Source organism: Dryobates pubescens, chromosome 25 (assembly GCF_014839835.1).
Source record: "Dryobates pubescens isolate bDryPub1 chromosome 25, bDryPub1.pri, whole genome shotgun sequence".
In the NCBI taxonomy this organism is placed as follows: domain Eukaryota; kingdom Metazoa; phylum Chordata; class Aves; order Piciformes; family Picidae; genus Dryobates; species Dryobates pubescens.
In genome coordinates, this window is record NC_071636.1 from 8366738 (window position 1) to 8391992 (window position 25255).

At 44.0% G+C, this 25255-nt stretch overlaps 1 protein-coding gene across 2 annotated transcripts; it reads right to left on the bottom strand.

Annotated features, from left to right (window-relative positions):
- Nucleotides 1-132: 132 nt before the first annotated feature.
- RILPL1 (Rab interacting lysosomal protein like 1) lies at nt 133-24654 on the bottom strand. Of its 2 annotated transcripts, XM_054172910.1 has the most exons (8): nt 24114-24654; nt 20369-20519; nt 14510-14628; nt 13395-13613; nt 9583-9755; nt 8954-9046; nt 4827-4914; nt 2305-2393 (listed from the first exon to the last, which is right to left on the bottom strand). In XM_054172910.1, exons 1-8 carry the CDS (start codon nt 24408-24410, stop codon nt 2388-2390), a joined length of 1146 nt encoding a protein of 381 aa, XP_054028885.1. In that variant the 5' UTR covers nt 24411-24654; the 3' UTR covers nt 2305-2387. The 2 variants fall into 2 exon arrangements, with proteins under 2 accessions (XP_054028884.1, XP_054028885.1); XM_054172909.1 differs by lacking the exon at nt 4827-4914 and having other exon boundaries at nt 133-2393; nt 24114-24653.
- Between the last annotated feature and the right edge of the window lie 601 nt (nt 24655-25255).

The following is a 25255-nucleotide window of genomic DNA, read 5'->3' on the forward strand; positions in this document are numbered from 1 at the left end:
CACCAGCTTAGGTGCTGGGGAAAACCCTTTCAGTCTGGCTGTTTCTATTATCCCAGTTCATTGCTCTCAGCTGATTTCAGAAGTGATGTGCTTATTCAGGCCCTGCACCCACTGCATTCTTGTGCTTCTTCTAAATGTGTCCAACCCCTGCAAACCATACAATGGGTGTTGGCCACAATTTAACTGCCTGACACAACTGTACCATGGGTGGGTTTTTTTTCCCCCCTAATTGAAGTGAAACCAAGGTCTTAGCCACTTACATATCATTAAATGAAGACACTCTCCCCATTTAAGAATAGTTTTTCACACAAGGGGGGAACGTGCTGCTGTTTTATGGATACAACATTCTGTAAGCATAAAACTTAGGATATGTTACCAAAACGTAACCAGGCAAAAAAATCTGACCAATACCAGCATCCCATCACTATTTCAGATGCAGATGTCTTTCATATAAGGCCACATTTCCTCCCTGCCCTGAGCTGCAGTGACACAAGGGAGGCACAGTAAACACTTTCCTAGAGCACATGGAACGTCCCTGTTCAACACACAGCACAGCTGCAGTCAGGAGCAGGGCAGTGTTCAGCCCATCACTGCAAGAATGGTTCCCTGGCAGTGTCATTGTAGATGGGCCAAGAACCACTGCCCATACACTTTAACGAAGCCAGAGTCTTGGATTACCCTGCATTAAAAACTGGCCTGCACTAAATGCTTTACTTGCTGTCATGCAGGAGTTCTTCAAGACTTCTTCCTACTTTCAGTACCTGGAGTAGTTGGAGCTTTACTCCAGCCTGTATTTTTTTTCTGCTTAGTGCCACTCCTCAGAAGAGACTTTATACCAAGCAGTGTAGTTGCTGGGGGTAAGGTGCCAACAGCAGCTCACAGCCTCCTGCACTAAGTTGCCTATGGCCTCACCATAAAGAGATAATCCTCACCAGCAGCATGGTACTCCAGCAGGGCTTCTCCCAGCATGTGTGCTTTCCCTCACAAGCAGACATGGATGTGCTCACCCTCTCCTGCCTGGCTCACATGGGGTGCATGGTGCAGAGGCATGTGCTGACACCACACTATGCAAAGTTACACTGTACAGGGCTTTAGTGTCATGGGTTTTGTAAGTACAAGCTCAGTCACATCCTGGGGTCTCACAAGCTGAACTGCAAATCCTACCTCCTGGCAGTTCAGCTGCAAGGGGCTTTCACTGGCAGGTTAAGCCCCTCTAACTGCAGGCTATCCAAAACATCAGCCAACACCAGTGGAGCAGCCTGCACACATGGCATTCATTCACTCTGGCCACCTAGTATTTAGACTAGTCAGAGAGAAAGTCCTGAGCTGGGGTCATCTCTAATTCAGTTAAAATAGTTCCTGTCAGCTAGCTGAGGGTGTCTTTCACTCTGAAGTTAGGCAGTCTCATCTGGACAGAAAAGTGGAGAATGACTTAAAAATGTGTCTGCAGGAATGTGGCTGCTTGAGCCAATTCCTTTACAGCAGCTGTCTGCTGCTGGCAAGAAGGAAAAAATGAAGTATTAGAATTCCTCCTTGTAACCAGTTTCTCTTCCATTAATACTGCAGAACTCATAGTAAAGTGCAAGGCATGCTCACCTCACCCATCAGTTTCATCATGCTTTAGGCACTATCAGCAGCAAGGCAAATATATTCTTGCTATCCCTCTCAAGGCTACTCCAGTTTGTCAATTTGTATCAGGTGGATTTCCAAGGGGCTACTCTGCAAAACACAGATGCCAGCAGAACTTGACAGGACACAGCAGTGTTGAGACCTGCCATGGAGCATGACCAGCTGTTGTATCCCTCTTGAAAGAATTCTTAGGGAAATAAAAAGCAAACAACCAATAGTGTTAACAAACAGGGTAAAAGAGTCTTTGCCACTAGATATTGTACACTGCAAACAAACTTCTAATAATGGCACAGGTCCTTTTTTGGTTTAAAGAAGCTTGTGTTACTGTAGTTAATGCATGAACAAGACCATGGACTCGTTATTCAGCACAAAACAAGTCATCTAGAAGCTTTGATGTCCCAGGGTATCGGTGACTGTTCCTACAAAGCTTGGATTCTGTTTTCAGCAAACAGTCCCCAAGTAAACAGTGAGAGATCCCTTTTGAAGAGTGCATCTGGAACACAACCACCAAGGTGTGCAAGGCAAAAAGAAGTGATGAGCTGCCAGATTTGTTTATAGAGCTTCTTGTTACTAGAGTGTCGAGATCTACTGCAGTAAACTGAACACCTCAAGCTTTTAGTCACAGGTGCTGCAGGGCTTCTTGTCCTTGTTCAGTGTAGGAGTCACCTTTATTTGAATTTGACCATTCTCCAAAAGTGTCCTGGAAGTGGACATTTTTCTGTGATGCCTGCAAACGTTTCTTATCACGAGAGAAGAAACTAAACCTTTTGGGAAGGGAGGGAAAAGAAAGGAGACTGTTTAGCATCTTGGAAAGGCTTCAAACACCCAACACGATACACAGCACAACAAAACACAGAGCAAAAACATCTGTTTGCATCTGCAAAAATCAAGGCAGTGAAGCCTGTTGGGGGTGCATGTCAAAATGTTATTAGAGATGAAGTCATTGCAATCTCAAGCAGCTTGGCTAAGGAAGCTTCAAATAAGTTCTAAATGCTGTTGACTCTGCAAGGGGCAGGTATTGCTCAGATACCCAGCCCTGAGATAAAGAAGCAACACAATACAGGTTAGTTTCTTGGCATAAGTAAAGTGGTATCTTTGGCATTAAATCTGTATATTTTACCATACAGCAAGAAACAGAGAATGTTTATAAGGTTGTCAGCAGGGAAATTCATGAGATACAGAAATAAGCCTCCACAGTTTTTCCAAGCATACAGACTTTGATAGGTCTGATTCCTGCAAAGATCAACAATTAAATGCAGCTCTGTGCACAGGAGTTTGCAGGAGGGAGGCTCTGAACAAGTGCACAAAGTGTGCACATCATTTCCTGTCTCACAGCTCGGGTGCTCTGAGGTAATGGTGTACATGAACCAACAGCCATTTAATACAACAACAAATTGCCAGCTATCAACAGACCTAAAAAAATACAGTTGGAGAAGTCCTTAGTAGCATTTTATTTGTCTAGGATGAAGTTACTTGATTAGGTAAATTCCACGTTTGTCATCAGTAGAAGAGGTGTTAGAGCAGTGTCTAGGTCTGCTGAGAAATGCAAAAGTTGTGGTTCCAGCTATGAAAGGTTGAATTGTCTGCATGCTTTTCTGGTTTTACTGGTGCACTTGAGGAGGAAAATACTGGTTTGCTTGCACAATACCCAGCATAATACAGTTCTGATCCAGGAGGGGAATTGTTAACTGCTGCTACAGTAAGACTATGCAAATAAAAAGTCCGCTTTGACAGGTGACGGAGTATTTGTCAGGTCATAAACCTGACCCTGTGTCCGCATCCCACTGTCCTCAGCCTTCTTCCTCCACCCACATGCCCTGAAGTCTCCCCTCAGTACCATGGCCCTGTCTAAGCTGCCTTGTGCAGAGCAGAGAGTTCGCCCTTCCACATGTCTAGTCACACAGGAGGCTGGTTTTGAGTGTCAGGTCAGGTTTAAGGCAGCTTTCTTGAAAAAGTATCCTCTCATATGTGCAGGTAAGCATGATGATTATTATTCATGTCAAGAATATTAAGAATAATTATTTCTTGACTAGAAAGTGACATAAAAAGCTACACAACTGCCATGTCAGATAGGTAAAGTTGCTAGCAGGACCTGAACTTTTGCATTTCCTGGCTTTAAATGCACAGCTTTAATAGTGAAATAAGTCTTTTGCACTTAATTAGCCTCATACTTTTCTACCACCTTCATCCCAGAAGCTCATAAATTCACACACATGTGCTATGTCTTTTCAGGACCAGATCCAATTCCAGCTGATAAAAGAAGTGCCTAGTCACTGAGGCTTTCCACTGAACATGGTTGGTCCTGCATGGCCAGGCTTAGGATCTTGAAGTCCACACAAAGAACTACTGTATTTATGCAGTAAGTTTCAAATGTCAAAGTTCAGTAATTTTTCACTTCATGATGAAATTAAGTGAAGGAAAATATGTTCATAAAATCTCTGTACAAAGCAGAAGGCTTAGACTTTCTAAATTCCTTCTAAAACAATGCAAACTTTTAATGTACTTGTAAACTCCCATGGGAAGTGTTTGGAAAAGGCATGTCTGTGTTGAAAGGAAATTTGAATACTGTGTTGCTGCTGTAAATATAAAGATCACTAAAGCAGCAATTCTAATGCAGAGACTTTGCATTAACAATTAGCAGTATGTCTTCCAGAGAACAGCCATGAATAGGATGATAGAACTGATTATTGGGAGTGTATAGTCTATTCCAAAATACATCATTAGAGAGAAAATACACAGTGCAGAGATAGAAAGACATGGAAGCAACAGCCTATAATTAACACTGGAAATTAATGTAGGCATCAGCCATTACATTCTGTAAATCTAACTGACTGATCTGTAACCACTCATTAGAATGAGATGGGTTTGTAGATAGACACTGGTGTGAATTGTGAGTAGGCAGGCTTTGTAAGCAGAATTAACAGATGCTGGAGTTAAAACTGCACATTAAAACAGTTTTCTAAGGAGTAAGGATTGGCTGAGTGTGGCAACACTAAGGTAAAAGGTGATAAAATGTCAGTACTTGAGGATGAGCATGGAGGACTACTATGAGCTGTGCACTGACTGGTCATTCTGATTGGCACTTGGTTCTTCTGTGATTCCACAGGCAGCCAATGAGAATGCAACCAGCAGTGCACATCAGCACAGGGGCATGCAAAAGGAAACCACGGTACCAAACATTAAAAAACAATTCCTACAAGGGACACAAGTCTTCTTATTGGCTGCAATGTGGGATCGTCTGGAATCAATCCAGCTGCTACCATGGGCATTATGGCTGTAAAGATCCTGGTCAGGAAAGTACAGACACAGAAGAGGTAAGACTGGAGCAAGGGAAAGAAAAAGCATTCCATTAAAAAGAAAAGAGGCAAACATGATACACGGGGTTACTTTGAATTATCACACAGGACACATTACAGGGAGAGGTGGATCTGCATCACCCAAGACAGTTCTCTTCAGTGAAAAACTCATATTTAGTCACTGTAATAGTTTAAATTGCTTTTGAATTTCTAAAAGATACCACTTTTCTGTTGTGAGGCAGCCTGCAATCTGGGTTGGATTTCATCAAGGTTTTACCACCTCTAGCAATGCAGAGCAAAGTGCAAGTTTTTCTTCCCAAAAGACAAACAGGTACATACATAATGGAATGAAGGATGAAGGGGGGTGGGGGTGTGTGTTAAGAGATAAAAACCAGGGCTCTGCTGTGACTACTTGATATTTACACGGAGAACGGTGTTAGGCAGGACCAGCATTACAGTTACAAATGTTTTACAGATGTTACATTTGATAGTTTCAAGTTAAAAAACAGTATTGCAGGTGAAACCTTGAAATAACCTCCTGTGCCAGCTACTTGGTTAAAGGGCTGAGTATCTGTCCCAAAAGAACCTGCATTGCTTTACATGCAGAAAGAGGCCAACTGCAGGTAGCTAAATACTCATTTGAAACTGCAGCTTGTCTAGCACAAACACTTTCTAGCTGGCTGGCAGCAAGGCTGTTTCTCTGTAAGAGCTCAGCGCTTTTCCACTGCGCATTATACAACTCATGCAACTCAGAGGCCGAGAAGAGCGTGCTGGCTGGGTGCTCTGCGCCCAGCCAGCCCCACACAAACCTGCCAACACACCATCAGCCATACCTGGAACACCCTCTGTTTTTCTAAGGATTCTCCTCAGAGGTTCTCCCTTGTGCCAAATAATTTTTTGAACTGTGGACTAATGTCAATTAAAGATTAAGTTGAAATCGTGAGAGACATTTCACTTGTGATCAAATGCAGCTCTCCCCAACACAGTCCCTCCAACTGCTATTTCTCAGATTAAAATGAAAACAAACAAGCAAAAGTTGCCTTATCATGAGCAGTAGCTAGGACTTCTATTTTTACACATTGTGTTATGGTCTACGAGCTGCAGAAATGAAGCAGACATCAGCTTCTGTAGATTGCAAAAATAGGATGAAAACTTATGGTGATTTCAGGCATTACATCAGTGACAAACGAGCATGTATCCGTAAAGAGAAAACAAAAGGGTGTTTGCTGCCTGAAACAGAGGGAGCATTTTTGATCCTCATACTTTTCCTCCTCAGTAAAGCCTCCTGGTTACATTATTTCATCAAAACTCTGCCATGTGAAGTGGCAGAGACAAATGTAAAAGTCAGAGAGCAGAGCTCAATTTGCCCTAAACTTACAAATCCTGGAAGTGAGAAAATGTTTATTTCTTTAACTTCTGATTGCCTTTCTTTGTGTGGATGCAGAACAAAATCACCTGAGCACATCTCCAAGGGCACAGGCTACACACAGGTCTCACTCCCTGAGATACTGCATGTTCAGGGAATAAAGGACATGCTACACAGGCAAACATAAAACTTGAGAGGATAGGCAACAGCATCTCCTATTTTTGTACCTCAGCTTTTTGTTTGATTAGGAAGAAAGGCCTGAAACAGAGGGAAAAGCAACTCTGCTTTTATCTGTAAAGGCATTCTGCACACTGACAGCAGCAATACAAGTTTTCATCACAAAGAGTTCATGTGCCAGTGTGTTGCCCAGGCAGACATAGAGTGACATGAGAAGGGAGCACTGGAGACAGCTGGGACTGGGCTGCAGGTGGGCAGAAGGCATGTTGTAACAGGGCAGAACAGCACCTGGGCTCTCTGTTTTTCCCAGCAGTGAAGCTTCCCGTCCTTTAAAAGCCCATCTACAAGTCCACTGTTGACAACACACACACAGAGGAGCAGGGAAAGAAAACCCCACGCTAGAGAAATCCTGTCCAGTCAGACTACAAGAATAAAACAAACCCGAAAACTATCACCATGCTTAGGTTATTAGAGCTGATGGGTTTATCTTTCTGTATTCAATATCATGACTGAATGAAGAGAAAGAAGAAAGAAACCCAGGGACAGAGCTAAAGAAAGTTATTTCCTATCAGCAGGTTGAATGCATGCTTCCACTGACTCACAGAAAAGGACTCTTGCCTTTGCTGAAAAAGGCCAAACCAACATGGATTTGTTTTACTGTGGGTGGCTTTCATTAGGTGAATTTAACATGGAATCTGAGGAACAAAAAGATTAGACAGGTCTGAAAATGTGCATGGACTGGATGGGGTGATGCTCAACAGGTTTTCAATAATAAAATAACTGAGAGGAAAAAAGCAGTGAGTTAACTGGTTGAAAACACTTAATGTGCCCCTCCTGCCATGGCTCCCTGCATTGCTTATGCCTGTGTGCAGAAGGCAGGATCAAAGCTGATGCTCTGTCAGCTGTGCTCTGTCTTACAAAGTCTATTTACATTTTTATGCTGCTTTTGCTTCATAAACTATGCATGGAAACAGCAATCCACACAAATGGTGTAAGCTGGAATCAGCCATGTTTCACAATGGCATGGGCTTTAAAAAGCATGGAAATAGATTTAAAAGGAAAGAGAAGCTCTAGGGTGGAGATCTTGTGAGACAAAGTGTCATTATTATCATCACAGTTGCAGAATGAAAACTCAAAAGTCAAAATTCAAAGTGTATTTTGCAGTTGTGTGAGAGGAAGGGTTCTCTCAACAAATGAAGCAGCACAGACAGAAGCTGGAGTCTACTGAAAATAATCAAAAGTGCCCTCCTGACTTTATGGTGTTTTGGATCAGCCCAGATATTCCAACAGAACATACTCTCACAAGCCTATTATTAAACAAGGACTGAAGATTATGGACATGGGGACAGGATGGAACAACTTTCTATGTGGAAACAATGACTATTCCAAAATAATCTCTGCAATTAAAAAAGTTAAGTTTCCACTATGACAAAAATCCAGAGACTTGCTGTGAGGTAACAAAACTTAATTTAGAATAAAGATACAAGGAGGGAGTTTCAAGAGACAACACTGTGACTTTGTAATTAGCTGGTATACTAGTGAATGCACACCTCTGACAGTAAGCTTAGGTTTTGGACATCAACATTAAATGCTGCACCAGAAGAAGGTGGGGTTCTTTGTAGACAAGACAGCTGCTGTCCTTGCCAGTAAACAATCTGTTCAGCAAACAAAAGGTTTTTGTGCTGTACAGAGTGCAAGTCAGGGTCTAAAGGCTTAGGTCAACAAGGAAATGGGCACATGGGGTGATGGAGAAACCTTGCTCTCCACACTCAACTGTGACAGGTCTGTAGCTGGTTTTACCTGTGAATAACACTCCTTACACATCATCTGAGCATGGTTGCTGACACTCCACCACCTTAGGATTTCTGTGTTAAAGAACTGAAGCTTGCACTTGAACAGAAGTATTGTTCCTACAACTGTGATCCAGCACTGACTTCAGTTTTGGGCGCATAGGGCAGGCTGAGCCATGCTCTGGATAAGACCACAATTAGTAGAAACTTCCTTTGGATTATCACTACATGGCCCAGACAAGAACATTCTCTAGGAAGATCAGGTGTATGTGTTTAAGAGCTCACTAGCTCATACCAGCTATGATGAAACGTTGCAAACATATGCTCTGTTGGTTAGCCTGAAGGGATCATTCGAACTGGAATGGGTTCCTTGGGCACATCAGTCTGGCCCATGAACACCAGCACATGGAGTACTGCTGGGCTCCCTGCTGCTGTCTGCACATAGGATAGCAAAAGGTACCAAAGGAAATAATCCAAGACCAAAAGTCATCCCAGGAACAGGCAAAAACTTTGGCCAAAGCCAGTTTCTGAGTTTCTGTTTCATGATCCATGTGAAGTGCCCCTCCAATATCTCTCCCATATACATTAAGGATGTGGTTATCTTAATTTTAAAATTCTTTGAAATTGTCCTACCTATAAGAAACACTTAGTGTTTGCAGACTCTATCCAGTATCCTTAGAAAATACACTACTTACAGTCGTTTGATTCCAGATTCGGGCTGGGTTGAGGGTTTGGACTGAATTATGGGTGTAGGTTGAGGGGGCCTAGTTTCTTCTTCTGTGTCCTCACTTGAAAGAAAAAAAAAGATAATTAATGTTCTCCTCCCAAGCCATGGAAGCACTTTTAAGTTCTAAAATTCAATCTGAAGTAGTACTCTGATGAAGAAATGGAAAAAAAATAAGTCTGTTCAAAGTCCATGGAAATCAATGGGAGGCTTTTCTGTCCAACAAGGAACAGCCCCTAGAACTGGGTCTCCTTTCAATATTTTCTTCCCATTGAGTCAAGAAGAGAGAGAGGAGCAAAGCATTGAATAAAATTCCTAGTATTTTCATTTTAGACCCACTCATCTTCATTTTTGAAAGCTCAAAAGTATTGAATGTTTGTTGTCTTTCTAAGAGCCAAGGGAAACCTGGGAGTTAGGGAAGGATGTAATTTTTCCCAGTTTTGAGGAATCAGATCAAGACTACAGCTGTATGCTTACAACCTCTGCCTTTGCAGAAAGATAAGCTCGTTGGACAGCACTGAAGAGCACATCTATTGTTTCTAGACCTGCCCTGTGGCTCCTCTGTGTATATCATGCAACAGGAGCGGGGAGCTAACCCACCTTTTGTAATATAAAAGCTCCTCTTGAAGTAAAAACACTTTAGATTTCAATTCATTCCTCTCGTGAAGGACATCCCGGAGCTCCTGCAGGGTGAATCTTGGGCGATTTGGATCTTTCAAGTCCATTGCCATCTTCTCTGACTCTGAGAGGCAGTCATCCTTGTTTGGTTCTGCCTAGGAAGTGAAATGTAGGCTTTAAGGTCACCATGCGAGTGCATGTCTGAGGAGCTTGCAGTATTTTCCAGTGTGGTTCCCAACCCCTTGCTTTCAGCACTGTTAAATCCTCTTTTAAGAGAAACACAGTGATTTTAAGAAAAAAAAAACAACAAAAAGAACTAATTTGTTTTTCATGTTAAAGACTGTCAGCAAGAACAACTGTGTGACCCCATCACTTTGTTCTTTCTGTGCATGGGTTAAGCAATGACATACACAGGACTGGTGAGACCACGGCAGGCCTCTGAAAGATGGTCTGAACTCAGCTGTATCGCTTCACCTGGGGTTTGGGGAAAGCTCTCAAGTGTTGTGACCTGCAGTCAAAGCCTTTTCCCACAGGAATCCTTCATAGAGTTACATGTTGAGTAACATAGAGGAACACACTTCCTAGGAGGCCTGAACATACATTTGAGTTGAGCCACATTATGGGATGGCTTTTTGGGGAGAAATTCCAGTGGAATCCAAACTGCCAGAAATCCACTGAAAAGGGATAGTCCAATTTTTGGTCAACAAGTCAGATTAAGAAATTCATACTTTGAACAAATGGGGTAAATCAAACATCAGCCTTCTATATAAACACAGAAAAAACTGTAAGGCAAAGACCATAACAGTTCCTTCCAGCTCCTCCCACATAGAAACAGCTCCTTCAGATGTAAACATACCAAATGGAGATTTGAGTTTCTACCTCCTTAATGCCTTTAATAAAAAAGCAGGATTGGTGTTAGCCCCAGGATCTAGCTACCAAAGAGGAGAAAACTGCAGATGACTGATAGATATGAGGCATTTATAACTTGTACCTTTGTGTCTTCTTTTCCTGAGCAGGGTTCACTAGATGCTCAGAGGAATTTTACCTGCCACTGTCCAGCTTCTGTGGCTCCTAATAAGCCAGAGCTTGCACTGTAGGCACATGGCTGAATTCCCAGGCCTGTAGGGCTACTTCCTGTCACCCAGGTAGACTCTAGCACTTTCACAGAACTATTTGCCCTTAACTGCTTGTGAAAATATGTGGTCTTTATAAACACAGCACACAGATAACCATTGTTCAGGTCCTCTACTGTTCCACTTAGTGTCTGCACAAAGCTGAGAACCAATTCATAAGAAATCACAAGCTTCTGGGAAAGGTTCTCACAATTAAGATGCTGAAAAGCAGCTCCAAGCCTTTAGAGGTCTGCAGGATTTCTAATAAATGCAGGGGACTGTGTTCTGGTAGAGGACATTTGACATGTAGCAAAGCACATTTGAAATGTGAAAGTAGATTTGAAATGTGATGCTTTTTGCAAGGACTGACTGGAGGTCAGCACATGAAATCAGAGATGCCAGCAGCCAGGTCAGCCACTCGTCCTCCTAGCAGGATGCAGAGATCAGAGTGTCAGAGCAATGGTGTTGCAATGACACCTTGCTAGTATAGAAGCTGGAAATCTGAGGAGCTAAGTACTGAAATTCTTGGAGTCCACTTTTTCTAAGCCTGAGCTCATGTGTTTGTGAAACAGTTTTGCTAGGTATTGATACATGATTTTCAGGATCAGCTTGGCTGAGCTAAAGTTGATGCATTCTTGATTTCTACAGCAGGGATTGCAGTCTTTGTCCTGCAAAGACAAAGCAGCAAAGCAGCACTCACATGCCCTTTTGTTTGACTCACCCCATTCACCCAGATCCACTTCTTTACACAGAATACAATAAAGATTGATGCAACCTAATGAGAGGTTCAAAGGAAATTTCCCAAACCCCTCTAGATTAGGCTCAAAGCTGATGCCTCTCCTTTTGGTGGTACATTTGCCCCACATTTTTGTCTAAATAAACTATTCTTCCTGGATCTAGCTCACATCAGCACAGCCTGAGCAGCCTGTAGCCAATATAAAAGTACTCAACTGAGGCCAACAAGCAGCTTCCATTCCAGAGCACGCAGCTATTCTAGCTTTCAGCTTCCCACTGCAGTTCCTGTCCAACCACCATCCTGGCAGAGGGAGCGGGGAATGGCTCTAATTAGAAGAGGAGCCATTGCCATGGAACTGATGAGTTAGAGAGAGGTAAAGAATGCATCCTTTCTCTCCAGAGACTGAAGACACTTTCACTGCTGCTGGCTCTAGGCCTAGGCTCCACATCCCCATTTGCAAAGCTGGGTGTCCTAGCTGAATTAACAGCAATGAAATCATCCTCTTCATTGTTAATACAGTGCATACCCAACTCAGCAGTGACATGTCAGCACAGCACTGTCACATTCCAGGAGGGACCTGGGTACCTCCTCAGCCTTTTCTTTTTGACATATATTCCTACTATTACAAGTGAAGTGGATGTTTTACTCCCTGCTGCAGTCTACTAGGCATTGACAATGCCACTTGGTACTGGAGCTCTTTCTAAACCCCCCAGCCAAACAGCTTCATATGCTAGTGCTCCTCTAAGTCCTTTCCTATCATGATACTCCTTACCCTATTTTGTACTCTAAGAGTAGCATTAAGAAAAGGAAATATAGCACATATGCTTTGGTAAGACAGAAGTAGTGTCATAAGCACACAGGAAAGTAGTAAGAATCATAAAGAGGTCTAAGGAATGCCACAGGTCAGAGATGCCTCTTTCTCAGGAAGCTTCCCTCAAGTTTGCATTCCTGCTGCTCTGATCTCAGCACCAGCTCAATTTGCAGATTGCCACTTTGCCTGTTCTTGCAAGTACCTGAGTGTGCAAGCAGTAACATTTGCTTTTCATGACCGTTTGTACCAGTAGCACTTCACTGCACAAATTGTAACAGGAAGCAAAAGCAGAAATAAGGCCAGAGCTAGTTCCCTTAAAAGATGCCTTCAAATATTTATATGTTGGTTTGGGAGCAAAAGACCAGCTTAGTCCCGAGAGATCAACAGTTCAATCAGCACAAAGAGGACCAGCTGATAAGTTCTGCATTACCTCTGGGACTGCTTCTGACACAATATCTTTTCTACTATGGTTCCACTATGCTATCACCAGCACAGTGTATTGCACCTTTGGGCCCCATTAGAGCTTGCATAGTTGCATTCTCAGCAAGGCTTAAGCTATTTGTCAGCTGTTCTTTTGGAAAAGCCAAACTGTTTAAGGGATCAGTTTGTTTTCTTTTGAGGGAAGGGGTTGATGTGTACAAACACAGTGAAGCCAAACACACTTACACAGCACTACCAAAGCACTGTGTGCCTCCAAGACAAACTAGCAGCTGATATTTCAGGGATTTTAGGATTGCCTCATAATGACTTTAATAGAACATACTCTTTTGAAGTAATGATTTGTTCTGGTATCTGGTGAATTCAGCAGCCTAGGCATGACCCAAAGATTACACTCCCTAGGATGTACGATGGGTAGCCAAGTCTAAGGGAGGAGCTGTTCCCTAATGCAAACATCCCACTGCTAACTTGTGCTACCACTCCACCCTCTGTGAGACCAGGTCCCTCTTCTAGGAAGAAGGAGCCCTTTCCTGCCACATGCTTTCTGCATGGCACACCTGAAAACAAGGTGCTGTCCTCAAATCTTACAATTGCCTGTGATGTGTATCAGTCACATTTATCCAAAGAAGAGGGACTAGGTGTGAAGAGCAAAGCTTTTTAAAAGGCCATTTAAAGAGTGATTGAAAACACCTCTTACCTTTACTTCCTCCCCATTTTGGCTGTCTTCACCCTGCAGCTTTTCTCTCAGTTTCCCCAGCTCTGCTCGCAGGTTGCCCATCTCCTGCTCCTTGGTTTGCAGATATGCTTCCAGCTCCACTTTCTGCTCAATCAGTGCCTTCCCCTGAGCTTCAACAACAGTGATCCGGTGCCGCAGGTCGTGGTTGATTTTCATTAACCTGTTCTGCTGCTGCTGAAGCTGCAAAACATCGATGCAATAGGTCAGTATCTATTCAGCCATCAGCCATGATGGCTACATCCCAAACGTTATGTTCAAGTGACAGATTCCTCTTCAATTTAATCTACAAAATCCTCCCCACTCCTCCTCACCCCCAGAATAAATTTTTAATAGCTAATTACCTACTATAGTTGCAGTCACAGCAATTTAATTGATTTCTAGAGTAAAGAGGCATTTTCTCCTAGAACAGGGAATTCTCCAGCTAAAAGCAATTCCACCAGCTCTCATACTGTGTTTCAAAAAAGCAAAACTCAAGGATAATGTGGCTTACAGGGTTCTGAATCAAATCTTAACCTAGAGTAGAAAAGAGGAAGACATGACAAAAGAATCCTTAGCATCCAATTTATAAGTATTTTGCTTTGAGCTCTTAGGCTCTCCAGTAAGTCAGGATGCAACCTGCTGGGTGCTGAGTTGAAAGGTTACAGCACCTGTCAGAAGCACCTGGGTAGAGCAGAGGTGATCTAGATCTGGCCCTCACTAGCACCAGCAAAGTTCTAAGGCGTAAGGACATGAGGCAACATGAAGATGGGAAGCAAAATATGGGTAAGAAGGTCATTCCTCCTGACACAGAACGAGTCAACACATCACGTGATTCCCAGTCACAGTGGAGTCTGTGATTCATCTAAGACTAAGCCCTGATCCCTCGTGCTATGGTTCCTAGGGCCATCTATCCCCTCAGTGACCTTTTGTGCACCTCTGGCAAAAGTAAGTGACCTGAGCTGGGCTCAGGCCCCTTCCACCTACCCCTCTGTGAAGAGGTAATCAATACATGGTGCATCCCTGATGTGGGAGTGCACTCCTGGCTATGGTAGTATGGGTGAGAAAGATGAGAAAAAGAAAGACTAGGAGCCACTTACAGCCTCTACGTCCTCATTTTTAAGTCCGAGTTCCCGGTCCTTTGCTCTGATTTCATCCCTCTGTTTATCTACCACTTCCTTCAGCTTCTTCATGACTTGCCGCTCTCTCTCTGACATTCCTGCTTGAAAAAAGAGAACACAGGAAACCAACTAAGGACAATCAAGAGCTGCTGAGTCTGAGAGCAATAGCAGTGATAAATATTTAGGTAAAGACTCTGAAAGTTGCCTGCTGCTAGACTTAGATGCTGGTGGAAGATGCAGTAAAGGTTACTTCAAGGGTAACAGAGAACATAGATGACACAATCCACTCTGTAAAGCCACTGCAGAGAAATGTCTTAAAAAAGGAACTGACAGTCCTCACAGATATTTTAACAATGGAGGGACACTGCTACATCTTGCTGTCTCAGTAGTTTTACAGCAGTGTTCACACAGTGCCCAGGGAGCGTGGTTACCTGTGCAATGATCTGTAGCATCAGCTGGCCAAGGCCCTGTGAAATTTGTAAACAAGGTGGCCTGATCCTCAGCAAGATCTAAGCAACACGTCACTGTTGTGGGTTGCATCTAGACCCAGACCAGCTGATGTACACTGGACCAGAATGATTTGATGTTGAAACTCAGTTGTGTGTTGAGTGAAAAGAAGATGGCCTTCGGCGGGTACTTCCACCCTGAATTTAGAACAGAAACTCAGTCTCGGTTATGGTCAAGTATTTTATCCTCACGTTTGCAATCCTTTCCCCAGCCTATCGTGTGATATTTCATAGTTTGAAAAATACTACTTGGCATTTCACTTGTCATTATGGAGATAATTGAGAACTCACTGGAACTACAGTGGTGGGATCCTCAAACAGCCCAGATGATTTGACTCAGTGAGGGGATAAATCTACTCGAGTAACTTTTCCCGATAGCTGCACAAAGACACGCAGTTTGATAATCCATCGAATCAAAGAATCATACAGTTGTTTTGCTTGGAAAAGACCTAACACCACCATGGCCATTAAACCATGCTGCACAGCATTCTATAGGATGGCTTGAAGATAAAAGTTTGTGACCAGGGCAGTGTGTGGCTGCTCTGGCCAAAGTCCAGTCCAAGCAGGAGCTCAAATCCAGGGTCTGCTGCTGTCTTGTTCTATTGCCTTTGGCAAAGTACTTGGTTACCTGGGTCCTCAGCTTCCTCCTTTTATAAACTGTGAGTGGTGATAATTCACTCACCCTTTTGGGTGGCTGGAAAGTCACTTCCCTTCAAATATGTTAAAGCAGTTCCCACATCAGAAATTCACTGCACACATATCAAATGTATCCAGCTGTCAAATTTCTGCTTTCTAACATTAGCTCAGACTTTCTGGTTATGTTCTTCCCTCATCAGCAAAATCCAAAGTTGCTCCCACAGGAGAATGTAGGCTGCATGCCTTTAGGAACTCCACCCTACAGATTGTCTGCAGTTTGAACTGATGGACAATACAGTAGAACAAGACAAACCTGTGAAAGGGAATAACTCTTGGTGGATGTGCACTCCTGCAGCAGCCATAGGTTCCCATGCAGGCATAAAGGCTACTGCATTAAATGCTACTGCAAACAGAGGGAACAGCAGCTCCTTTTTTACCTTATTGGTAAAGGACCAGAGGTATGCTACAGCAGAGGACAGGTAACTGCTCTGACGGGAAAAGGACTGGTGATCATGGCTAGCTGGGAATGTGGCTCAGAAGACATGTTCCTGTCAACCCCCAGAAAACAGCTGAGTGACATGGTGCTCACATTCTAGTGTTACATTATTGTCTTTTTACCTTCTGTGGTAAGTCAGCCTGGTCTATTTTTGGGCCCTGGTCCTTATCTGCTGTAGGTGCTTTGCAGGATAATTAAAATTCTTCACTGTGCTAACAACTCATACCCCCCAGGGAGGACAAGCAGACACTGCCACATACGGTGCTTAACTCTTTCAAAGTTCCATGTTCTCCTAGCACAACACAGGTCTGGTACACCACTGTATCCACAAACCCCACTACAGGTTCCTGGATCCAGCCTCTGCAGCCAGTTTCAAGGCTGTATTTAAATCAAACAAACAAATATCCCAAACTTTGCTTCAAGGCACAGGGGGACTGCAGTGAAACTTTAGACCGGTGGTTTACCCCCAGCAAGAGCTAGGAATAGTGAGTGCAGCTATATTCATTAGTACTTGTGAGATACTTTAAGATCTCTGGATAGCAGGTACTATTTAAAGAATAAAGTACCTCTCAGTGCTGACTGCTTTTCCTCCCACTGTGCTCATTTTTCTCCCTAACATTTGGCGAACCCAAAAGACTTCAATTGTGTGCACAGATAGCTACATTATTATTTTTATTTCAAGAGAAGGGGAAAGGAAAGGTGGGAAGTGTTTGTGAAACAGTCACCTCTTCTTCTGTTTCCTCAGGGACTGGGGAAGAGGAGAGGGAAATCACTAAGTGCCCTAAATGTAAAGTAATTATCTCTGAATGATTCAAACTCTTAATAACTGCAAGATCTTAAATGGCACACCCAGCTGGTTTCCCTAGGCACATCCTATGAGCAGCTTCCTGCTGATTGCTGTGATCACAGCATTGTTCAGGCAAGAGAAAAGAAAGCCAAAACACACCAAAAAAAACCCCAACCAAAACAGGGGTGTGGTGGTTTTAGGCAATGCCTTTAAAATGTAGTTACAGATTTCGAGCAGAAAAGTAGAAAAATATAAATAAACCACTATTGGGTGTAAAAAGGAAAACAAAAAATTATTCTAAACTAATTCATTGGGTAAATACCTAGAATAAGACAAGCTGTACCATAACAATTCTTCCCTCTTTCTCTCTTCTGATCTCTGTCTGGTTTTGCTTCACTCGGGAGAGAGAATGTGCTTTTGGCTGGCAGAGAGTCTAACTTCTCTGCTCCTTTCTGTTGTCTCTTTTGTACAGGGGGTAAGGGGAGAGGCAGGGAGGGAGAAGCTAGTAGCTGCCCCTGGTCCTTGGCCAGGGGGGTCCTTGTGCTATTTATTAATTGTAAATATCTGTGTAATATTGTAAATACTGTATATTGGTACATATTCATTGCATTCCATTGTAGAGTGTAGCTTTTGCTTGTAAATACAGCTTCATTTGGTTCTAACTGAGTTGGTCTGGCAAAGTAAATGGGGGGGGGGGGGGAGGGGGGGAGAACTACAACCCACACAAGAGCTTCACAACTGTTGACATCCTGCTGCTTGCCTGTCCTACCACAGCCAGCCTGAGACAGCAGCTGCCCTTGCTGCAGTGAAACACCAGCCTGCTTGTCCGGTTTGATGCACGCTGGGTCAAGTTTGCTCGTGGCATTGTGTTAGGATACTGCCATCAGTCAGTACCATCAAACAGTGCTCAGTTTGAGCCTGGGAGGAGCACCCTCAATGGATATTGCAGACTCAGCTGCTGTATATTTTATGTTCTGTCACATGTGCCTTCAAACATACCCTGCTCTGCTCAGCCTCTCTGTGCAGAATACTCCTGCTTAGATAGAATTGCCTCTGCCTCTCTGTTAAGCATTATGCTGAAATGAGGGCCTGTGAACTCTGATGTGACTATTAATTGCCAAGGGCTGAATCTTGAAGTCTTGTCCGCTGTTGCCTGTGCTAAAAATAACTCTTTTAACTGTCTGGTGAGCAAGCAGCAAGCTGCTAATCCCAGAGGCTAGCGCTACGGGGAGACATGATCACACTACTAAATTGTGCTGAGACAAGAAGACTGGAGTCTGGTCAAAGTCAGTCCAGCTAACAAAGTACTCAGCTTGAAAACCTGCCCCTGTAGACTCTACATGCACCTGATCAAGTGATGGAGACTGAAAACAAGCAGCATGACTACTTTTTGACACTACCTAAACAAGTAATTCAACCCAAATCCATACCATTCCTAAAAGGAAAACTGTTGGGTTTGATGTAACAGGTCCCAGTAATAAGATGGAGTTGTGATGAATTAATGTGACTCCATTTGAACTGATGATTTTGGCAAAAAAAAAAAAATAAATAATAAAAATATCAGTGATCCCAGAGCCTGATCTCTGGAATGAGTTTGTAGGTTTTGTTTGTTATTCTACTTGGGTCAGACACAGTAAAAATAACATGATAAGCATGCCTGGCATTTGCTTGGCTAGCTAAACGTGAAGAGTATGGCTATATTTAAATACAAGCACATGAGCTGCAGTGAGCTAGATAGCCTCTGCAAGGAGGAAAGGAAAATAAAAGGAAATAAAATCATAATTTAAAAAACCACCAAAACACAGACACACAAGAAAAAACACCAACCAAACAAACAAAACCACAAAGGGGAAGGTGGCTCTGTATGACAAGATGCCAATCTTCACAGCCCGTGCCTCATCCCTGCCATTCTGGAATTTTGCATGGAGTTTGTAAGGCTGGTGTTGAACTGCTTCTTTGACTCCTAAATGGAAAGTGTTGCATTTGTTTGTAAAGCAGTGGTGAACTTGAGGAGTGCAACAATTTGTCCTTCTCGAAGATTTCACTATTCTTCTCCCCCAGGGTGAGTGAGCAGTACTCAGCCTCTGGGAGAGTGAGCAGTGCAACTTCTGAAGTCTTTGGCAGTTTCATCCGCCTACAGCAAACCTGCACTGAATCCCAACGTCCTGTGCCTGGAAAAAGATATCCCCTTGTTCCTAATGTTCTATTGGAGAGCAGCAATGGTTCAGCTGTGTGGTCTGTTCTTCAGACTGGTCAGTGGCTTTGCATGTCACACACAGTCTGCCAGCCTTTTGAGGGAGGGACAACTTTACTGATTATCTGAACCTATGTCAAAGTGCAGCTGTGACTTGAAGCGTTGGACCAGAGTCCTGTCCATGCACAAAGAGTTCAGAAACCCACCCACTTCCAGACTGACTCACCATCACAGGCAGGTTTTGCTGCTGTAGAGGCACTGTTACCATTCTCAGCTGTCTGCCCCATCTCTCGGCTCAAGGCTGCCTCATTCCCAAAGCTGTACCTTCATTTTTTCAACTCCTCAGCAAAGTGTCATGAAGTTGACTTGGTAGTCAGCAGCGTCAAATTATGTGCTATGAACTGTGGAGCAGAGAGACATCTGCTCACCTGCCCCTGCTCTTGGGAAAGAGCTGTTTGCTGAAGATGAGTTGAAGATAGCAACACTTTCAGTTGCTGCAGTGAAATCTACCTGTACTTGCAAGTCAGAATCTTATGTCTGCATCTTCTGCTTCAAAAATGAGGTTAACACAAATTGGTTGTTTCAGCTCCTTAGGATTCACCTACTCCCTGAATTAGAAACCTCTCCACTTATTCCAAATTGGCTCTAAATCCCAAATAAGAGAGGGAACCCTACAGGCAGGTAAAGTAAGTAAAACCCATCTCTCCTATTCTAGGAGACTGTCATGGCATTTCCATATGACAGAATTATACAATTCGGACAAAGAAATCTTGATTTGCTGCTTTATGAACACTTATCTGGAATAGATCAACAGTTGCACTTATTTTTGTGCATAACAGTGTGAAATAAACATTGCTGAATGTATGATTCTTAGAATACATAAGGAGGGCTTAACAATGCCTTTTGCAAAACGCAAAGGGGGGAAAAATGTGATAGACCAAAAAAATGGAGCCAAACTTTACTTTCAGAGGTGCTTTTCAGACAAACAAAAAGTTGCTCAAGCTTTTCTTTCCCTCCTACCTCCACCTTTTATCATGTCTTCAGTGTCATCATGTATTCAGATATTTTCTATTCAGGCAGTAAACAAAACAACTCCCAAAACCCAGACCTGCAGTAATCTATAGGAAGAAAGCCAGAATATCCAGTCAAAATATTTTGATTTTAAAAGTATTGCTTTTTATAACAAAAGCAAGTACTGAATTTGAAGTATCAAACTTGCCTTCATGCTTCTGAAATTCCTCTTCTGTGAAATTAATGTCTTTGTGAGACAAGTTTGTCATCAGTTGTTTATTCTCCTCCTGCAGCTGTGCAATTTGGGTAAGAAGGTCCTGTGCTTCCCCTCTCCAGACATCCTCCACCAGTTCTAATTCCTAAAGGGTAGACCAGGATAACACATTTATATTTTCAAACATGTTCAGAGTCTTTCACTGGACTGCTTACAGATCAGAGTGGTAACAATCCTACTGTGATTTGTATAGAAAACCATTAAATGTGACTACTTTGAATCTCTTAGAAGACATCTACTTTTCTAATGCCAGCATCAAGAAACCAACTATCAAACTCTCCTTTTGCTATGTGCTGAATGTAAATATACAAGGAGACAATTCGGATGCAAACGCTTTGGCTGTGTGAGTTATTCAAAGGATGACTCCTTATGCCACAGTTTATTCCGAGGACCAGATTAAAGGGACTGCCGTGTTGGACAAGATAACCAAACATGAACAAGAATTACCTCCTGCATCCCAGGAGGAAGCCACAAAAGCTGTTATAAATGCCCCAGAAACATCACACAGCACGGACCAGGGGAGTCAGTGCTGGGCATGCTCATTTTGAAAGAGCAGCATCTATAGCCCAAATTTCTGTTATGAAACACAAGAGTAAAATGAGTGCATGACACTGTGCAGGGAGCCCAGAGCTCCAGCTCCTCATGGTAAACACAAGACAAAACTGCTGCTTCTTATGCAAATTGTTCTATATGGAGTGTCTCCACTGGCATCTATGCTAGTGACAGTGAGACCAGTCAAAACAACTCCCATTTGTCAGGACACTGTGTCAACAGCAGCTGTCACCAATCCCTGTAAAGGTCAAATTAGGACAAAACCTACCAAGTCCTCAAGGAAAACCAGTGTGTTCAGAGCTTTATTTGCTCCAAAAGCCTTTGCCAAATCATAGTTCTGCAGGGGGGGAGCATTTTCTGCTCCATTTTCATGTATGTGCTTCAAACAAAAAAAAAAAGCTGCATGCAAATTGCTGGAGCCAGGCTGAGTCATTGGCTGACTTCTACATTCATCCAGCCTGCCCCTTTCCGACCTAACAACAAAACACATTCAGACAACAACCCTGCCAAGCACAGCTCTAGGCTAAAATAAGCTCTGCTGAGAGATTAAAGGATAGCTTTCTGCTTTGAATGCACACTCTGATAGTGGAAAATCATGGCACTACTGCCTTTCAGGTCCAAAAGCCATTTTATCCCAGCATTTCTTACTGCATTGATGACATTCTGATGACAATCTGAAAGATTTGCAGGAAATACTGGAGGGTAAATAGATTTTAAGTAACATATAGGTGTTGTAAGCTATTAATAATAATAGCTAAGTAAAGAAAAAAACATCTCTGTTTTACTTGAAATTCTTTATCTTGAGAGAAAAACAAACCTGTAATGAAACTTTATACTGCCAAACACCCAGACTATTGACAGTGACGCTGCATATTACAACTCTGTAGCTAAAATAATGCACTGACCTAGTTTAGATACAAAACAGCTTATTCACTAGCTCTGAGCACACTGGTAAAACAGAACAAGCCAGACCCCAAACTATCTAAACTTAAATCACTTGGGTATGTCCCCACTGTAAACATACAACTATATTCAGTTATGCCTAGGCAAACTTTCTTATTTATTGTTATTGAAGAGCTCAATGAATTGGAGCAGAAAGTAACTTCTGAACCCTCATTAGGAGAAGCATCAGCTAGAGAAGGCAGATCTATGGGTCACCAGGTGCCAGCTGGCTCAGGAAGTGCTGGGCAGTGCTAAACCCAGGTTTATAGGCAAAACAGAATCACATATAAAGATTTTAAGTGCTAAAGTCTCATAAACTGATGCTTGCAATGACCACTAAAAGCCTGTCTGGATTGTTTTGTTAGGGTTTTTTTGAAGGCTTCTGGGTCTAACTGTTTCTGAACTTTTCCTGCTTACCAGTACCTGTCCTGTAGACGAGTCAGTCCTTTAAACTCTCATACTGGAACACAGCTGATATGACACAACTGTTCTGTAGTGAATCAGTGCACTGGGAATCAACTTGATTTTTTACAGATGTATGGATTATGTACTTTATTTTCCTTAACAAGATATATTTCCACTAAAGTTTTGTCTGGATTGTCTGAACACTCCTTGAGCCATTTGGTGACAATTAGAGAAGCTGGCAGAGTAGAATGGTTAACTGGCATGGGAGCAGATGACGTGAGGCAAGCACAGTGTTATGCAGCTATGTTTAGGAAACTTTTTAACACATGTGAGCTTCAGAAACATCTTCATAGGACATCAACTTGTACAATGATACTGGGTGTTGCTATCAGGCTCAGTTCACTATCCACTTTAACACACAGCATTTTGCAAATATCCAAGATAAATAATTACTGTTCTCTGGCAATACAGGGGTCACTGCAATCAGTGGGGAGATCTGACTTAAGGCAGCTCTTCCCAGAGATGACAGGGTCTCAAAACAGCTTCTGGCAGCTGAGACTCAGCTAACTTGATGCTAGCAGAGGCCCAAAATATGGTATCAGATCAGCACAAGAGACACCCACTTGCCTCCAAGTTAGATCCATCAGAAAGGCACAGGTTTTGTACATATATTTGTATCTATTCTTCAGGCCTTCTTACTTCTTACTCTGAAGACTTCACAGGACATTATACATTAAAGAGCTTCTGTCACCCTTTTCAGAGACACTGCCCTGAGACTTCCTCTGCAAAATGTTGCAGGAATTATGGTGTATTCTTCATATGCTGACTGCAAGCTCCCTAGCTGACTCTTTTCAAAACATAAAACTTTAATTTAAATAAAGCCAACTCTTGAAGTTTGAGGTCTTTCTTCCAGAAATTCCCTGTCTCCTCTTTATTCTGGATCTCTGTGCACAAGCAGGAATGGCAGGAGGCAGCAGTGATGATTTAGCACAGGCACTAGAAGGGCCATTTCATTAAATCAGTTATCGGGATGATTTAAGGAGTAGATCTGCTACTTCCACTGCAGTCAGCAGAGCAGTTCATGCTACCCTGTCACCTTTGGAAAATAATCTCATGGGAGTAGTGTCAGGGAACACTATGACCATCCCACATCAGGCTGAGGGACAACGTTACAATCAGAGGATGGAGCAGGAATCTGGGACAGTGCTCTTGCCTACTTTTCAACTCTAACACTGCCCTGAAATCACTCTGTCCTCCATCTCTCTCCTATGATATGCCTACCAGATAAGTGTGCCCCAAAGACCAGGCTGCTAAATCGTTCCCAGTTCTGGAGAGAAAAGTGTATTACTGTTAGTGACTTTTCCTGGCCTACCAGGAAGCAGCACCATCTGCTCCTCAGGACATAGGATGGAGTAAGAGTCCTAAGCGGGAAACACAAGGGGAAGGAAATGCAGTGACTGGGAAAGGGGTGGAGAAAGGGAAGAAGGAAGGAAACTTCCAGGAGGGAAGGGAGAAAAAACCGCCTAACAACAACACACCCAAACCCTCAACGAGGCTCAGGCAGCATCCACGCAGCTCCCGTGAGCCTGCCTTGCCCGTACCCACTCGCATCCCGACGCTTCGCACTCTCCGCCTCCCTCTTTGTTTTCCTCAGCGGCTGCGGAGGTGGGAACGGGAACGGCGGCGACGGCCAGTCCCGGGCCCGGTTCCCTCCCCGTCCGGGCTGCGGCAGGCGGGGACAGCCCTGCCCCGCCGCGTCCCCCCTGTTCCCCACCCGCACCTTCTGATGCTTCCGCTCCTTCTCGATGCGGTCCATCCTCTCCAGGCGCAAGCGGTCTAGCTCCAGCCGCAGCTCCTCCATCTCGGGGTTGATGTGGTTGCGGCTGACCAGCACCTCCAGGATCTCCAGCACTCGCACCACCTTGGGCATGAGGCGAGCGATGGCCTCGCAGCCATGCTGGTCGATCACCCGCTCAAACTCCTGCCCCACGGCCGAGGCGATGTCGTAGACGTCCATGACCGTCAGTTCCGCCGCGTTCTTCTCCAAGGCGGGCGGTGCCCCGCCGCCGCCGTCCATGGCTCGCCCGGCCCCGCGGCGCCCTCATAGGCGGCGGCGGGGCGCGTTCCCGCCGGGTCCCCCTCCGGCAGCCGGTCCCCCCCCTCACCCAAAGGCGTCCCCTCACCGGGCAGACCCTCACCCAGACCGCAGCCCCTCACAACTCCCACGAACTCAGGCTCAGATCGGCGGTAGGGGAGTAGGGGGTGTTTAAACTTGGCCGGGCGGCGTGAGAGGAGCGGCGGCACCAGGAGGGCGGGCACGGCCACCCCGCCACCACCGCCCCGTCGCTCGGGGCCAATGACGGGCGTCAGGAGGGTTGGGGGAGGCCTCACGCATGCCCGCAGCCGCCGATTCTCGCCGGTTCCCGGGGCGAGAAGAGTTGAGGTGGAAGTTGCTGCTCTGCGGACCTTTCTCTATGCTTTCTATGGCCCGGCCTCCTTGGTTCATGGAGTCATGGTGGAGTTGTGCTCTGTGTGCTCCGTGGGCTGAGGGAAAGGAGAACTATCACAGAAGGCGGGTGCTCTTTGCTTGGTGCTTGTACTGAATGGTAGCAGCGTTATTTCTCGTGGTACAGACCTCTTCTGTACAGATCTCTTCTGTACAAGGCTTTGGCACCAGCTGTTAAAGAAGCACAGTCTGAGCCGAAGCAAAGCTAAGTCTCAGGCACACAGCCTCATAAACACAAATAGTTTAATAGAATGGTACAGCATCAGGGTCAGCTTGAGCTAGGTGCCTCCAGAGAGGAAGCCCAAGCAAAGAAACCCCTGGACATTTATACCCTTTCAGACTCTGCATTTGCTCTCCCTGTGGTCTTCATGTGCCTGTCACATGCCCTTCGGTCCAGTGGTGATTTAGGTTTGAGA